Below are 16036 nucleotides of genomic sequence, written 5' to 3'. Positions count from 1 at the left end.
GATGCCACCTTGATTCCTGTAATCTCATCATTTAGGAGCTGGAGACAGGAGGACCAGGAGTTCAGGGCCATCCTAGACTCCCTCAGTGAATTCCAGGCCAGCCTTGGCTACACAGCAAGACCCAATTTAAAATAGCAGCTGGAATCCCTGCACTTGGGAGTCAGAGGCAGGCAGATGCTGAGTCCTAAGTGAGCCTGATCTACATACACATCGAGTTCCAAGATAACCAGGGCTACATAATGAGACCTTGTCTCAAAACAAACAAACAAAACCGAAAAAACCAAAAGACCACACTTGGACCTGGGGGTGTGCCCCAGTAATTCCAGCGTTGCAGAGCCTGCGAGTTCTAGGCCAACATAGACAATAGGGTCCAGCGTTAAACACACTCTCAAAAACAACAAAAGGAAAGGAAAGGAAAAGTAAGGAAAGCCAAAGGAAAACAAAACAAAAGCAAGAAGACACTAAGACATAGCCTAAAACCAAGACACAGACTATCAAGCTGTTTGAACATTCAGCTTCTGGTGCTCCGCCCCCGCCGCCAAAGTCCCTAATCAGGAGCGAGCCTGGCCGCGACGTCACTTTCCCGCGACGAAGCAGACGCCGGCCGTGTTTCCTCCTCTGAGCCGTGGCACTGAGGCTATGGGCAGCCAGGAGGTGCTGGGCCAAGCGGCCCGGCTGGCCTCATCGGGTCTCCTGCTGCAGGTACTCTGCTGTGCCCCCTCCAGCGCGTGGTGCCGCGGCCAAGTCTCGTGGGGAGGCTGCCCTGGGTCCCCGGCACTACAGGGGGTTCCATAGGACGCTACGGCGGCAAGGAGGGGCGCCGGGTCTAGGAGTTGGGAGACTGCGATCCGAGTCTTGGCTGAATGACTACAAACATGTCATTTTCTTTCTGAACATTGTACTTCTGTGTAGCAGTAGGAGGCAACTCAATCAAGTGGTAGAGGCAGAGGCTACTTAGTGCTCAAGAGTCTGATATTTTAAGGGGTTCATTTCTTGTGTGTTTCACTCTTGGTCCTCAAAACACCTTTCTTTAACTCTGATTCGCATTGAGTTTAGAGAGACCATACCGTATAGCTAAGAACAGAGATCCGGGTTCAGGCATTACTTGCTGTGTGACCCAGACAGGTCACTTCTGGCCGGGAGCCTCTAGCTACTTGTTGACAGAGTGAGGGTGATAGCACATACTTCAGAAAGCAATTTGTAGGGATTGCTTGGACTCACTTGAATAAGCGCATCTATCACAGTACCTGTATCCCAGTGTGCACCTACTAAACTGCATCTGCTGTGTGTCCTTGGACAAAGCGTTTTTGGCTCTTTCCCCTGCCAGATACGACACTTGCCAGTCCATCCACATAGTATCTAAAGATTCTCTCATCCCCTAGAAGTCACTTCTAAGTCAACTTCCTCATTTTTCTCGATGCCTTTTTCTCCAGCTTATCAACCCGACTTCACACAAGTGCCGAGCCAACCTTCATCATTATCCTAGAAAGGCACAGAGAGGTTAGGAGAGAGACCCAGGCTGAGTTAGACTCAAGTGAGACGACAACTTTTTTTTTTTTTTTTTTTTTTTTTTTTTTGGTTTTTGCGAGACAGGGTTTCTCTGTGTAGCCTTGGCTGTCCTGGACTCTCTTTGTAGACCAGGCTGGCCTCGAACTCACAGCGATCCGCCTGCCTCTGCCTCCCGAGTGCTGGGATTAAAGGCGTGCGCCACCACGCCCGGCTGAGACGACAACTTTTAAGATAAGAATTACAGCCGGGCGGTGGTGGCGCAGGCCTTTAATCCCAGCACTCGGGAGGCAGAGGCAGGTGGATCGCTGTGAGTTCGAGGCCAGCCTGGTCTACATACTGAGTCCAGGACAGCCAAGGCTACATGGTGAAACCATGTCTTAAAAAAAAAAAAAAAAAAAAAAAAAAAGAATTACTAGGCGTAGTGGCACAGCCTTTAATCCTAACACTCAGGAGATAGAGGCAAATGGTTCTCTGTGAGTTCAAGGCCAACTGAGCTCCAGTCCAGCTAGGGCTACGTAGTGAGACCCTGCCTCAAAAAAGGTTAAGATAAAATAAAGTCACCTGACTTTTCTGAACATCAGTTTATACTTTTCTTTTTTCTTCCTCCTCCTCCTCCTCTTCTTTTGGTTTATCTGTGTAGCCTTGGCTGTCCTAGACCAGGGTGGCCTTGAACTCGGAGATCCGCTTGCCTCTGCCTCCCTGAGTGTTGGAATTACAATTGTACACCAGTGCACCCAGCTTGCTTGTTCTTTCTCTCTCTCTTTCCTTCTTTCTTTCTTTCTTTCTTTCTTTCTTTCTTTCTTTCTTTCTTTCTTCAGGATCTCTCCCTGTCTCCCTAGCTGTCCCATAACTCACTGTGTAGACCAGACTGGCCTTGAACTCAGAGACCTGCCCTGTCTCTGCCTCTGCCTCTGCCTCCCAGTGCTAGGTTTATAGGCATACACCACCACTCTGGTGTTTGAGGTTTTTTTTTGTTTTGTTTTGTTTTTTTTGAGAAAAGGTATTGCAAGTAGTCCAGGCTGGCCTTGAACCCTTGATACGCTTGCTTCAGTTCACAAAGTGCTCGGGTAACAGGCATGCACCACCGTCCCAGCAGCTTTCTCATCCTGAATAGGACAGTAATACAGCCTCACAGGGTCGTTAGGAAGATTAGATGAAACAATCTCTCTTACTTCCTGGCACATTGTAAAGTGCTTCCCGTGTGTTATCTACTTTTATTAGTGTAATAGAGTTTTTAAATGGCAGTGTAGGGATAAAATAAGGTGAGCGACGTAAAGGATACAGAAAAGTGCCTTGCACTCGGTGTGTGCTTCATGGATGCTGGCCACTCCTCATTTAATTCCTCATTTGTCTAGCTCTCTGTTTTCCTGTTTCACAGTATACGTGAGTTCAGTGTGGTGCGTATCTCACTGCCTAGATTAGTTTCGGAAGACAGAGACAGGTTACAGCAGAAGACACGCTGGAGTGGGCTCAGGTGGCCTCAGGGTAAAGTTAAGCTGGGTCACTTGTTTGCTGTTTGTTTCATTCTGAGTTTTATTTTCAGTGCATCTGCCTGGTTGTCATTTGGTGTTGGAAGTTGAACCCAGAGCACCCCACACATGGCCTAAGCAAGTGCCTTATCACTCACTGGGGTATAGTCTCAGCCTTGGTTGTCTCTTGTTGTTTTGCTCTGAGACAGGGTCACACTGTGTAGCCCTGGCTAGGCTAGAATTCTCTGGGCACATCAGGCTGGTCTCCGATTCAAAGAGGTTTGCCTGCTTCTGCCTTGTGGATGCTGGATTGGAAGGTTTGTGCCAGAATGACTAGCCTGCTTGGTGGCTTTTATGGCTCAAATTGTTAACAGATGTAAACCCTTTTTATAAATGTAAAGGTGCTTTTTGTTGTTTGCTTTTGTTTTTTGAGACAGGGTTTCTCTATAATCTTGGCTGTCCTTGACTCACTTTGTAGACCAGGCTGGCCTCCAACTCACAGAGATCCGCCTGCCTCTGACTCTCAGAGTGCTGGGATTACAGGCCTGTGTCACTCTGCGCAACTAATGTAAACTTGTTTATGAAAGTAAATGGAGGCTATGTTGCTGAAGGGGCCACCAGGTAGACTTAAAACACTAAATAGCCATAGGAACCTGGACTTTATTAGCTCAAACCTTTATTAGAAGACACTGATATGACCTAAGACCATTAGTGTCTTGGACAATAATAACTTTTTTTTTTTTTAATTGAAGACAGGGTTTCTCTGCGTAGCCTTGGCTGTCCTGGATTCACTTTGTAGACCAGGCTGTCCTTGAACTCACAGTGATCCACCTGCCTCTGCCTCCTGAGTGCTGGGATTAAAGGTGTGCACCACTACCGCCCAGCTGACAATAATAACTTCTTAAATGTACAATTTGGTTTTTGAGACAAGGTGTTTCTCTGTGTAGCCCTAGCTTCCTTTGTAGACCAAGCTGGCCTCAAACTCACAAGAGATTCACCTGCCTCTGTCTCTTCAAGTGCTGGGATTGTAAGCGTGCACCACCACGCCTGGCTTAAGTGTATAATTTGGATTTTTGTTTTGTTTTGTCTTGTTTTTGTTTTTCCCCAAGGCAGAGTTTCTTTGTATAGCCCTGGCTATCCTGGAACTTGCTCTGTAGACCATGCTGGCCTTAAAGTCAGAGATCCGCCTGTCTCTGCCTCCCAAAGTGCTGAGACTACAGGTGTGTACCACCACCACCTGGCTAAGTGTGCAGTTTGTAATCAGTATATATTACTGTACAAATAATGGGTTTTACAATTGTGTGTGTGTGTGTGTGTGTGTGTGTGTGTGTGTATATGAATTTAAAAAAATCATCATAAAATGTAGAGTCCTTGAATGTTTTAGTTCAATTTTATATGCTTCCTTAACTTATAATGTTGATACTTAAGGTAGCTTTGCAGCTACATTTTATTATGTAATTTTTCTGAGGTGGCCTTTAACTTATACATCAAAAATGTTTTCACTTCTATGATCTTTTTTTGTTTTTGTTTTTCGAGATAGGGTCTCTCTGTGTAGACTTGGCTGTCCTGGACTTGCTGTGTAGACCAGGCTGGCCTTGAACTCACAGAGATCCGCCTGCCTCTGCCTCCCAAGTTCCGGGATTTTTTTTTTCCCAAGTACCAGGATTAAAAGCCACTTCTATAATCTTATTTTATCCTTGTAATCAACCTTATGAGACATTCCCTCATTTGACAGAGAAATTGAAGCCTGTAAAAATTAGAAGATGATGGATGCATTGAAGAGCTGAGTGATGGGTTGAGATTCAGCTGAGTCTCTAATAAGACTATGAAGTGGCTTCCAGCCACCAGCACTGAAGCAGACTTTGGAGTGTGTGTATGAGCCTGTATGATTCTAAGAGGCTACAGAGCTTTCATCAGATAGAAAAAAAAATCATCTCTGACTCCAGAAACATGGTGATAATCTTGGCACTCTGCGACACTCTAGGAATAGTGATCGTGGCCCAGAGAGTTTCAGACCATGGGAGTCCTCTAGTCTACACTGCCTGAATCTTCCAGAATGGCAGCTTTGTATGTGGGTAACCGCCGTGTGCTTAACACAGACTTGACTTGTCATCTGGGGCTGGGATGAGGAGAGAACAGGAGTGAAACTTGCATCCTGTTCAGCGTCTCCATTTGGGAGCCTCATTGAATTGTGAGTTCCTACTCTCCTAGGTCTCATGGGAAGGACTGTTTGTTTAGGGGGTTCTCTTTAATGGACAGGCTTGAAAGTCTTAGGATGCGTCCCCGTTAAATGACAATAGCTGGACTCTTCTCCCACTCCTGTTTTACATTATGTAATACAAGGGGACTTCAAGGGGATTAAATGTCATTGGAATCCCTAAATATTGCCAGGCAGAGAAGAAAGAACTTAGATCCCTGATTCCTAGTCAGCCTGCTATACTCTGCAGGCTTTTGTGTGCACAGTTTCTCAATAGGATTTTGAGATTGTTCAATATCTTGACAGTGTCATCCAAAAATGTGTTGCATTGCATCCATAGCTGTCTTGGGACTCAAGTGGCCCGTGGCCTATAGATTGGATATGTCTGCAGAAAGTTTTAGCTAGGGCCCTGGACAATGTGAACCATTTTGAGCTAAAGAGTCAACCTGCTGAGGCTTCTCTCATCTCATCGGTAAGTACGGGAGATTCCCAAATGCCTTCCTGGGTTCTAGGCGCACTGCTCAGGGTAGTGAGAGACTACAGAATTAGAGTTCACAGAAAGCAAGTACAGTGAGGTGCGCAGCCTAGCAAAGCTGCTTGTGTCATCACATGACTTCGGGAGAAACAGCTGCACGGTCCTCATTGCAAGAAAGTCAGCGCTCCACACATAATTCAAATGTATTTTCTTGTAGGTACTGTTTCGAATAATCACCTTTGTCTTGAACGCATTTATTCTTCGCTTCCTGTCAAAGGAGATTGTGGGCATAGTGAACGTCAGGTAAGAGGAACAGACCCTGGCACTGTCCACAACTCACAAGTCACAGACTTTGTCAGATTGTACCCATGTGCCCCCATATGATTTTAGGATCTTATGCCTTTCCCAGTAGCTGAGCCATTCCGTGGTGAGCTGAGGAGTGCAGGGGGGGGGGGCGGGTGAGTGGGGCGGGGATGTGCAGGGGGGGCGGGGGCGGGGGATGAACGGGCACTGCTGTGGTTAATGGACCCATGTGGTGTTTTCCATTAGCAGCCTCCAAATGCACATTTCTCCCTAGCTGTTCCGGTTTTTCTGCTCTTAGAACCCAGGAGAGGAGTGGGAGTAAATCATTGCGAATTGTGTCTCAGGTGTAATCCTGTGTTCTTGCCCTGCTGACACAACACAGGAAGCAGGAATTCTGCAGTTCGTGAGGACGTGCCTCAAAATTGCAGGCCTGCCTCAGCCAGCTGCCTTCAGTTCTTCCTCAGTGATTTTGTACTTGAGACAGTGACTGGGATCACGTTTGAGTCCGTGTGATTGGTTCTGTGGAAAGTGAACTGGATTTGTCTTGTCAGACTCAGCTTGTTTCTTCTCTGTTCTAGGACACCCACACTTATTTTGTCTTCCCAAAGGACACACACACACAAGTGTATGAAATGATGTCTTTAGAATAGCTCAGCGTCTCAGGTGTGTCTTCATAGCCTGGTAAACAAAGACAGTATGTTCTAGACAGAATCTCATGCCTGGCATTTACCAGCCAAATGTTCGTGGTGTTTTCAAAGAGCCCTATGGCAGTTCTCAAACTTGTCATTGGCAAAGCAGCCTGCTGAAGCTTTGTACTAGATAGGGTAGGGTTCACAGGCTGGTGAGGCAGAGAGGAGTCGTTGAGATGTAGTATTTAAAAAGCAGGAAGAAAGAGGGATCCGATTTTTCTCCCTACGCATTCTCCCCCAGATGGCTAAGTTCCTGCCTTGACAGCCTTTACCTGCTCTTCGCCGCAGTGTAAGGCAGGCTTTGTCTCCTCCTCACCTGCAGGTGCACCTTGGGCAGCCTCATCAGGCCTCTTGGCCGTAGAGAGAGGCAGGTAGACCTCAGCTGCTTTTCTGTAGGTGCAGGAAGACTGACCCAGGTGCTCGCCACCTGCAAGGTACTCAGGACAATCTTCCTGAGTAGGGTTTGCAGCAACCTCTGTAGTGGCAGTCTGCTTTGCTGTTTGTCCTGACACTCTTTTGGCTAGCACCACCATGTGATAGACCCTCTGCTTCTCTCACAAAGGTTCCAGTATCACCAGGAGGTCGCCTTACTGTGTGGGGTGATAGCTTGTCTTTCTCTCCTTACAGTCAGGAGAACACCTCTGCTCACAGCCATGAGGCTGCAGGCTCTCTGGTCACTGCAGCACTTGCTGAGATGTAACCAGGCACATACACAGTCAAGTGTGTCTTGTCTGGTTCCTAACTGTTTGCCATGTGGGTCAGATTGGTGGGGGTGTCTTGTAAGAGACCAGAAGTGTTGATGATTGTCTTGTTTTTTCTGCCGGGCTGGAGATCCTAGGCGAATGCTATACCACTGAGCTATATCCTTTTTACATTTTATTTTGAGATCAGGTCTCACTAAGTTGCTCAGGCTAACCTTGAACCAAGCCCAGTAGCCCTTGATCTTGTGGTCTTCCTGTCTCAGCCTCCCAAGTAGTTGGAATCACATGTCTGTGCCACCATGCTTACCACAAGTGACTTATGACCAATAACTTTTCTTACTCCTGTTGCTAGGAGAATCTCAAAAGTTCTTTCAACAAAAATTAAAAACAAGCCTGGAGGCCTTACCAATTTCTGCATTTGCTTTGCAGACTAACACTGCTTTACTCAACTACCATCTTTCTGGCCAGGGAGGCCTTCCGAAGAGCCTGTCTGAGTGGGAGTGCCCAGCGGGACTGGAGTCAGACCCTCAACCTCCTGTGGCTAACGTGAGTTGTCCTTTAGCAGATGACACATGTCAGGAGGGCTGTAGTGAAATGACAATACCTGCCTAAAGACAGCTGTCTCCAGCCTGGCTGTTCAGTGGGTTTGGGGGAATAATTCTAGCCGCAGGATGGGGAGAGTGTCTGAGTTAGGTGCTGTTTAGTTTGTTTCTCTCCAATAGCCAGGAGGGGGTTCTGGCTGGGGTTCTGACCTCCTGCTCCCAGTGTTTTTATTCCTCGTCTTTTGCCCTATAGTTTCTTTTTGAGCTTTCGTCAACTACTTAATATTTTTAAAAAGCCTATTGAGGCTTTCTTTACATTTTTCTTCAGTTCTTTAGAATGTTCTAGTAGCCCAACTATGTCAGCTGAGAATTAAAATGGTTTTCTCTGGCTGAATCTCTCCCTGCAGGGAGGCTGGTGGTGGAGGTGTTTCCCAAGGCCGCCCTTGCATAACTCTTGCCTCATAGAGATGCCTGTCAGAAGGGCTGGCAAGTGTTCATCTTATTAGCAAAATGACTCCCAACTGAGTAGTCATATTTAAGTGCCCTGTGATACACACGTGAAATGAGCACCATGCTGGGGACTGTTGGTTATTTGGGGTGCATGACAGTGTATAATGTCTCTCAGCCATTCTAAGCATAGGCAACAAATGGGGTTTTCTTTCCCCCTGGAAATTTGCCTTATTGATTTAATCAAAACCAGAGGATGTAGTATAGGATTTGGAGTTAGATCAGGATTGGGCCCCGTTTCTGTTCTTTTTTGTTGTTGTTGTTTTTCTGTGTAGCCCTTGCAGTTTTGGACTCCACTTTGTAGACCAGGCTGGCCTCGAACTCACAGAGATCCACCTGCCTCTGCCTCCCGAGTTGTGGCATTAAAGGCATGTGCCACTATGCCCAGCCCTGTTTCTGTTCTTGACCACCTGTTCATAATCTTAGCTAAATTACCCATCCCTTTCAGCCTCAGCTTCCTTCTAAATGAGGATAACGACTGAGGATCATTGTGAACGGTTAATGAGATAAAGGGTTTAATCATGGTACCAGGCATGCAGATGATGCTTGCATTCCCTACTAGCTTCTTACGAAATACCTACTAGCTTCTTACTGTGGTAATTGGTTTTATTATGACTGTTGTTTTCATCTAATGTTATTATTTTAATACTTAAAACTTTGAATAATAAAAAAAATACCTTTTTTATTCTTCTAGTGTCCCTCTGGGCATATTTTGGTCCTTACTCTTGGGCTGGGTCTGGTTGCAGTTGCTTGAAGTGCCTGATCCAAATGTGGTCCCCTACTATGGAACTGGCGTGGTGCTCTTTGGTCTCTCTGCAGTCGTGGAACTTCTGGGAGAGCCTTTCTGGGTTTTGGCACAAGCACATATGTTTGTTAAGCTCAAGGTCAGTGAACCCCTTGTGAGTAAGAAATGTGAGTAATAAGGGAAAATGTGGGGTTTTGTTGTTGCTGTTGATAGTTTTGGGGCCATGTTGTCCGGGCTGGGCTGGAACTGACAGAGATCCACCTGCCTGTGCCTTCTGAATTCTGGGATTACAGGTGTGCACCACCACATCTGGATGTGTGATCTATTGTGTATTTTTTATGTTATGTGATAGCTATTTTGCTTGCATGTGTATCTGTACGTCATTTGGGTGCCTGGTGCCCTGGAGGCTGGAAGCAGGGGTTAGACCTCCTGGACCTGGAATTACAGGCAGTTGTGAGCCACTATATAGGTGCTGGGAACTGAACCCAGGTCGTCTGGAAGGGAAGCCAGTGCATTTAACTGCTGAGCTCCAAAGCCTCCAGATGTGTGGCATTTTGAAAAAGCTTCTTATAGGAAAGAATGGTTTTTCTAGATTTAATTGGAAAAAGGTAATATGATTTATTACTTTAAATTTGTCAGATGAGCCAGTCACAGTGGTGCATACTTATAATCCCAGCACACAGGGAGGCAGAGGCCAGCCTGGTCTACAAAGTGAGTCTAGGACAGCCAAGGCTACACAGAGAAACCTTCTCTCTCTCTCTCTCTCTTTTGTTTTTTGTTTTTGTTTTTGGTCAGATGAGCTCCATGCTAAAGTTTGTTTCTGCCAATTGAGGCATGGTGATGAACATGTGTAATCCCAGTATCCCAGAGGCTGAGGCAAGAGGATGTTGTATTCAAGGCTAGCATGGGCTACTTAACAAGATTTTATCTAAAAAACAAGTGGATAGGGCTGGAGAGATAGCTCAGTGGTTAAGAGTACTGAGTACTCTTCTAGAGGACCCAGGTTCAATTCCCAGCACCCACATGGCAGATCACAACTGTCTGTAACTCCAAGAGCTGAAACACACACACACACACACACACACACACACACACACACACACACACACACCAAGTGTGGATGCCAGAAGAGTGATTCAGTTAGTGAAGGAGGACCTGAGTGTACAAGAAGGACCCGAGTTTCTATCCCTGCACCATGTTATAAGCCTGTAACCCAGCACTGCAGATCCCAGCACTGGGGGGCAGAAGTAGGAGGATCCTGGGTCTTCCTGGCCTGCAGTCTAACTAAAATAGGAAGTTCCAGGCTCAGTGAGAGACATTTATCTCAAAAAGTAAGGTGGAGAGCCAGAGAGGGACACCTGACCTTAACCTCTGGCCTTCAGGTGCCTACACACACACACACACACACACACACACACACACACACACACACACACACGGGAGCCTGGGGAGGGGTTACTTCCCTATGTTATAAAGGAATAACAGGTTTTGTACTAAGGAACTTAAGAGAATTAAAATTTAGGAATGCTATAAACCATTTCAGATTTTTCTAATGATCTTTAGTTGTAAGTAATGTTTCTTTTTCTGTTTTAAAATATATTATTTATTGCATACTAGCACATACATATGTTTAAGATGTGTGTATGTGTGTGTGTGTGTGTATGTGTGTGTGTGTAGAACATGAACGAACCACCCACATCCCAAGAAATACAGCATTATTATTGATGCTTATGTCCAGCCATGCCCCATTCCCTCTGCCAGGGTAACCACAGTGAATTTTGTGCTTGCTATGTGTTTTCATCTCCACTCTTTGGTAATATTGCACCTTTCCCTCTGTGTGCAGGTTCTTGCTGAGAGCATGTCGGTCATCCTCAGGAGTGTCCTGACAGCTTTTCTTGTCCTGTGGGTGCCTCACTGGGGTCTGTACATTTTTTCTTTGGCTCAGGTGAGAATCATGGCGTTACTCTATGTAATCTACATTTCTGTTCTCCCTTCCTGTTCCCACTAGCCTGTGGGAACAGGCTCACAGTATGCACGCTCTGTCGAGAGTTGAAACTCCAGACTTTTGGCTTGCCACCACTTCTCCAGCTACTGTTTCACATACTGGCACCACTGGTGTCCTTAGGGACCAGGGAGGGCATCAGAATTCCTTTTAGACATTCTGTGCGCAGGTCGGTATCAAACTGATCTTGATTGTGTAACAGGCTTATGGGGGAGCAGGGAAAAAGCAGAGGGGTGGAGTAGGAACCACATTGTATGTGTATTCTTTTCCTTGAATTTCAGTCAGCTGTTTGCAGAATAGGAGGAAACGCTGCCAAGTATATTGTAAACTTAGATTGAAATCTCACATAATTCAGAGAGTCCATAAATCAAGTCCAAGCAAGTACATTTTCAGTTTTAGCAATTTTGGCTCCATGCAATGGTCTATGTATGGTCTATAGTTTGAACTCTAATAAAGATATTGCTGGATGAAAAATACTGTTTTAATATGAAGCCTAATGCTGGGCATGATGGCAGACACCTTACATGGAAAGACCCTGTCTCCAACAATAAATAAATAAATAAAACGTCACTAGTAATGAAGCCTAGAGTCAGACCTTAGAGAGGCTCTGTCTCAACAACACACATAAATAAATATTTAAAAAGTAAATAGCAGTAAAACCTAAGGTTAGATATTTACCAGATATCAAAAAGGCATATGAAGTGACTTGTAGGGGGTCTTGTTTTGTTGAGACTGGCTCTTGCTGTGCCGTCCAGGTTCACCTTGAACTCAGAATTCGCCTGTCTTCCGTTTGCCGGCTTTCCTGTGGTTTGGGTTGGTTGTTTGGTTGTGGTCTTTGTTTTGGAGGCAGGGTTTCACACTGTGGCCCAGCCTGGCCGTGGACTTCAGCAGTGCTCCTGTGTGAGCCTCAGAACTGCTAGGGTCAGAGGCAAGACCTTCTGTGCCTGGACTGTAGTCTGCAGTTCTCAGTCGTGTTGAGATGGCAGATAAAGGTGCTGCTTAGTAATGGCTTAGCTGACCTTCTTTCCTATTTCCTCTGGAAACTACTGATATTTTTATGGAACACAAAGTAATTAGATTTAAAATTAATTAATAACAAAGATACCAATTTGCAAATCGATAAATAGTTTAGAGAACGTATCTATGGTTATTTTTCCCATATTTTATTGGATCTAGAACTGTAGTTTTATCATAATCCTTGTTTTTATGCATTCTCTCTGGTAGCATAGAAGGGCCTCAAAGTGACACAAGATGGCTGGCTCTTACTGTGGGAAAGGCACTTGGCACTGCGTGGTTTTGTTTTTGTTTTTTTCAGGACAGGGTTTCTCTGTTTAGTCCTGGCTGTCCTGGAACTGACTTTGTAGACTAGGCTGGCCTCAAACTCAGAGATCCATCCTTCTCTGCCTCCTGAGCTCTGGGATTACAGGCCTGTGCCACCATTGCCTGGCTCACTATGCGATGTTATAGTTTCTACCCATGGTAGAGTCATAGTTCAATGAGGGGAAACTGAATGCATTTGTTTCCTTACTGTGAGACTTCTACAGGCTCCATAGGACAGTCACTGCCAAAAGTATATGAGCCAGTTACACCTCACAGCAGCAATATGAACCCTGCCCGGCCCCTGAGTGTACTCTTGTCAAACCCGCCTCCAAGGTCTTCCTTAAACAGTCCATAAAACACACCTCAGAATAAGTAAGGTATGCCAATATCCAACAATAAAAACATAAGTCACTCAGTTAAAAGCTGGGCAAAGACTTTGAACAGACATTTCCCCAAAGAATATATAAAATAAATGGACCAAAAAGCACATGGAAAACCTTCAGGATCAATAATTATTAGGGAAATGCAAATCAAAACCATAGGGGAGCCTGGCTTTAAACCCAGCACTTAGGAGGCAGAAGCAGGTGGAATTCTGGGAGTTCAAGGCCAACTTGATCTACTTTGTGAGTTCCGTGATAATCCGGGATACACGAGAAAATTTCATTAAAAACAAACAAACCAACCAACCAAAAATAAAAATAAAGCCACAGTGAGGCACCACTTTACACTTTCTAGGGTGGGTATTTTTTTGCTAAGTATAGAATAATACGTGTAGGTAAGGTTGTGAAGAAAGTGAAACTAGTACTTTTCTATCTACACATAAAGTATTGCAGCTTCCATGAGAAGCGGATGGCAGTGCCTCTAAAACTAAACAAGATGCATCGCAGGATCCAACATTTCCACTCGGAAATACATACAGTAAAGAGCACAGCACTGTTCCACTTGCCAGACGGTAGACAGCACAAATGCCCACTAACTAATGACAAAATTTAGTTTGTCCATTCCATAGAATGGAATATTACTGTTCTAAAAACTGCTATGTATGGTGGCATCCATGTAATCATGGCACTGTGGAGGCAGAACTAGGAGGAGCAGTGCAAGGCTGAGGTCAGCCTGGTCTCCAGAGTTCCAGGACAGCCAGATTCATGCTAAGAACAAACAAACAACTATTGATGCGTTCTACAACGTAGATTAAATCTTGGAAACATTATACTAAGTGAAAATCAGGCATGACTCCATTAATATATAATGTCTAGGATAGGCAGGACCACAGACACAGCACATTAGTGGTTGCTAAGTGCTGGGGGAATGAACAGTAATTGCTTAAAGGTTGCGGCTTCCTTTTAGGGTGATGAAAATATTAAGGAATTAGATAGTGCTGCTGTGTTGATGGTTTTACAAAATGTAAGTGGACTACATGCCACTGAATCCTATAATCATAATGGTAATATTTATTATGCGACTTTCTCCTCATGCTCAGCAGGAAAGCAAGGAGAAGTGGAGAAGCACACTTATCACAAGGACATGGGTAGTAGTGTTGTGGCCACAGTCACACTGCTTGTCATTTAAGGCCCGAATGAGGAAGGCTGGCAGATGGCAGGCTTCATCCTTACACGCATGGTTGCAAGTAGGGCACATAGGAGGCTAAGCCTACCAAACACGACTCCTCGACTCCTCGTTTCCCCTGCCATGTGCCTCTTAACAGCACTTCCCTAGGTACAGACAAGTAGGAAGAGGGGCTTGAACCAGACATTGGTGGCACTCAACTTTAATCCCAGCACACAGGAGGCAGAGGCAGAGGCCAGCTTGGTGTGCAGTGCAAAATCCAGGACAGCCAGAGCTATATAGAGAAAACCTGTTTTGAAAAGCCAAAAAGAAGACTGAGAAGGAGGAGGAAGAGGAAGAGAGAAGGAGAAGGAAGAAGAAGGAACAGGAGGAGGGAGAAAGAGGAGGAAGGGGGGAGGAGGAGGAGAAGAAGACGACAAAAAGAAGAAGAAGAGGAAGAAGAAAAGATGGAGAAAAGAGGTCCCAGTCCTTGAACTAGGGTACACTGCCGTTCTTAGGAGGCAGCCTTTGGCACGTGTAAGCTGGAGGACCCCTCCTGACCAGAGGGAGCTATTCTTCATCCTGCTTGGGTGGAGGGCGAGGGTGACCTTCTTACAACTCCGCCTTTTCCTCTTGCAGCCTGAAGCACCTGTCACCTTGCCAATGTCCTGGGTGGGGAGGAGAGAACCAGTAGCTCAATTCTGCTTTGTAATCAGAAATGGCACAGGTTCCACAGTTCATGGAAAACCCACTCCGGAATGATGGCAAATTCCTGGCTGTCAGCACGTCAGTTTGCTGGGTGGGTACTGACATTGTGCCATTTGAGCTAGTGGCCATCTGCCATGATGGTTGTGTTCTTCACGTGAAGTGCGGGGCCTGGGCACAGAGGTGCTGCGGCAGGGCTGGGTCTGAGGGAGTGCCTGCTGCTCTTTGGCAAGTGCAGTTAATAAGACAGTTCCATTTCTTGATTGACCTTGGAGATAATATTTATAGTCCTGTTGTAACTATGCCTGTATCAAAACAATTTAACGTCAGCCCTTTTATCTTCTGGTTTCAGCTTTTCTATACTGCTGTTCTGGTGCTCAGCTGTGTGATTTATTTGGTAAAGTTACTGCGTTCCCCAGAGTCAACCAAGCAACTGACTCTTCCTGTCTCCAAAATAACACAACTGTTACCCAGTGTTTCAAGAAGCAGAGTGAGTAGTGCATTTTGTCCCTTATCATTTGACTCACTGGTGATGGCTATCACTGAGACAAAGAAACTGCAGCTGGCTTATTTTTATAATAGGAAAGAGAATTTTACAGATTGTATTTATTGAGTGCTTGCCACACACTAGGTCAGGATTCCCAAATCTTAGCACTGGTGACTTTCGGGCAGGACATGCTTTGTTGTAGGACTGTTGTATATGCTGTGGGATGTTTAGCAGCCCTCGCCTCATGATGCCAGCAGTCCTATCCCCACCAGTGCAGCACTTAGCAACATCTGCACACACCGCCACATCTCCCCAGAGGCCAAACTGCTCCCAGTGGAGAAAAACTATGCCAGGCCCCAAATACTTCACATACCTCAACCGGGGCTTACAACCTTGAAAGGCCAGCATCTCACTCTTAGTATATTAGGGCTGAGGAGTTAAGGCTGAACAAGTAAGTACCTGTCCAAGGTAAGGGTGGAGTGAAGTTAGGAGCAATCCTCCTGCCTCAGCCTCCTGAGTGCTGGTATGAAAGATAAGAAAGCTATGTCTGGCTCATAGTTTATTTTGTTTGTTAGTTTGTTTTTGTTTTGAGATAGGGTTTCTCTGTGTAGCCTTGGCTGGTTTTTTGTCTTTTTTTTTTTTTTTTTTTTTAAATCTTGGTGTGAGACCAGCATTTCACGTGAGTACATTCCTGTCAGATCAAATGAGAAAGCTGGATGCTGGCGTGTGGGAATGAAGCATCACCTTGTTCTGCTCACTCTCAGGCTGCTTGCCTTGCACTCCCAGCTCTGATGGGGTCAGTGCTGCTGGCCAGCCTGGAGCCAAAGCATCTCACGGTCT

The 16036-nt window shown here is 45.6% G+C and overlaps 1 protein-coding gene across 2 annotated transcripts in view; it reads left to right on the top strand.

The window, feature by feature from the left end:
• Window positions 1–580: 580 nt before the first annotated feature.
• RFT1 (RFT1 glycolipid translocator homolog) overlaps window positions 581–16036 on the top strand; it is a 37621-nt gene continuing 22165 nt past the window's right edge. The window contains exons 1-6 of one of the 2 annotated variants that reach the window (XM_084796885.1): window positions 581–702; window positions 5868–5953; window positions 7773–7889; window positions 9087–9276; window positions 10981–11082; window positions 15062–15199. In XM_084796885.1, the coding sequence (XP_084653011.1) occupies window positions 640–702; window positions 5868–5953; window positions 7773–7889; window positions 9087–9276; window positions 10981–11082; window positions 15062–15199 (696 nt within the window). In that variant the 5' untranslated portion in view covers window positions 581–639. The remainder of the gene's footprint in view (window positions 703–5867; window positions 5954–7772; window positions 7890–9086; window positions 9277–10980; window positions 11083–15061; window positions 15200–16036) is intronic. The other variant, XM_084796886.1, reaches the window with a different exon arrangement.

The sequence above is a fragment of the Acomys minous genome (genome assembly GCF_964271855.1).
Source record: "Acomys minous genome assembly, chromosome: 9".
NCBI classification, from domain to species: domain Eukaryota; kingdom Metazoa; phylum Chordata; class Mammalia; order Rodentia; family Muridae; genus Acomys; species Acomys minous.
This window is presented reverse-complemented; position numbering and strand designations above follow the sequence as displayed.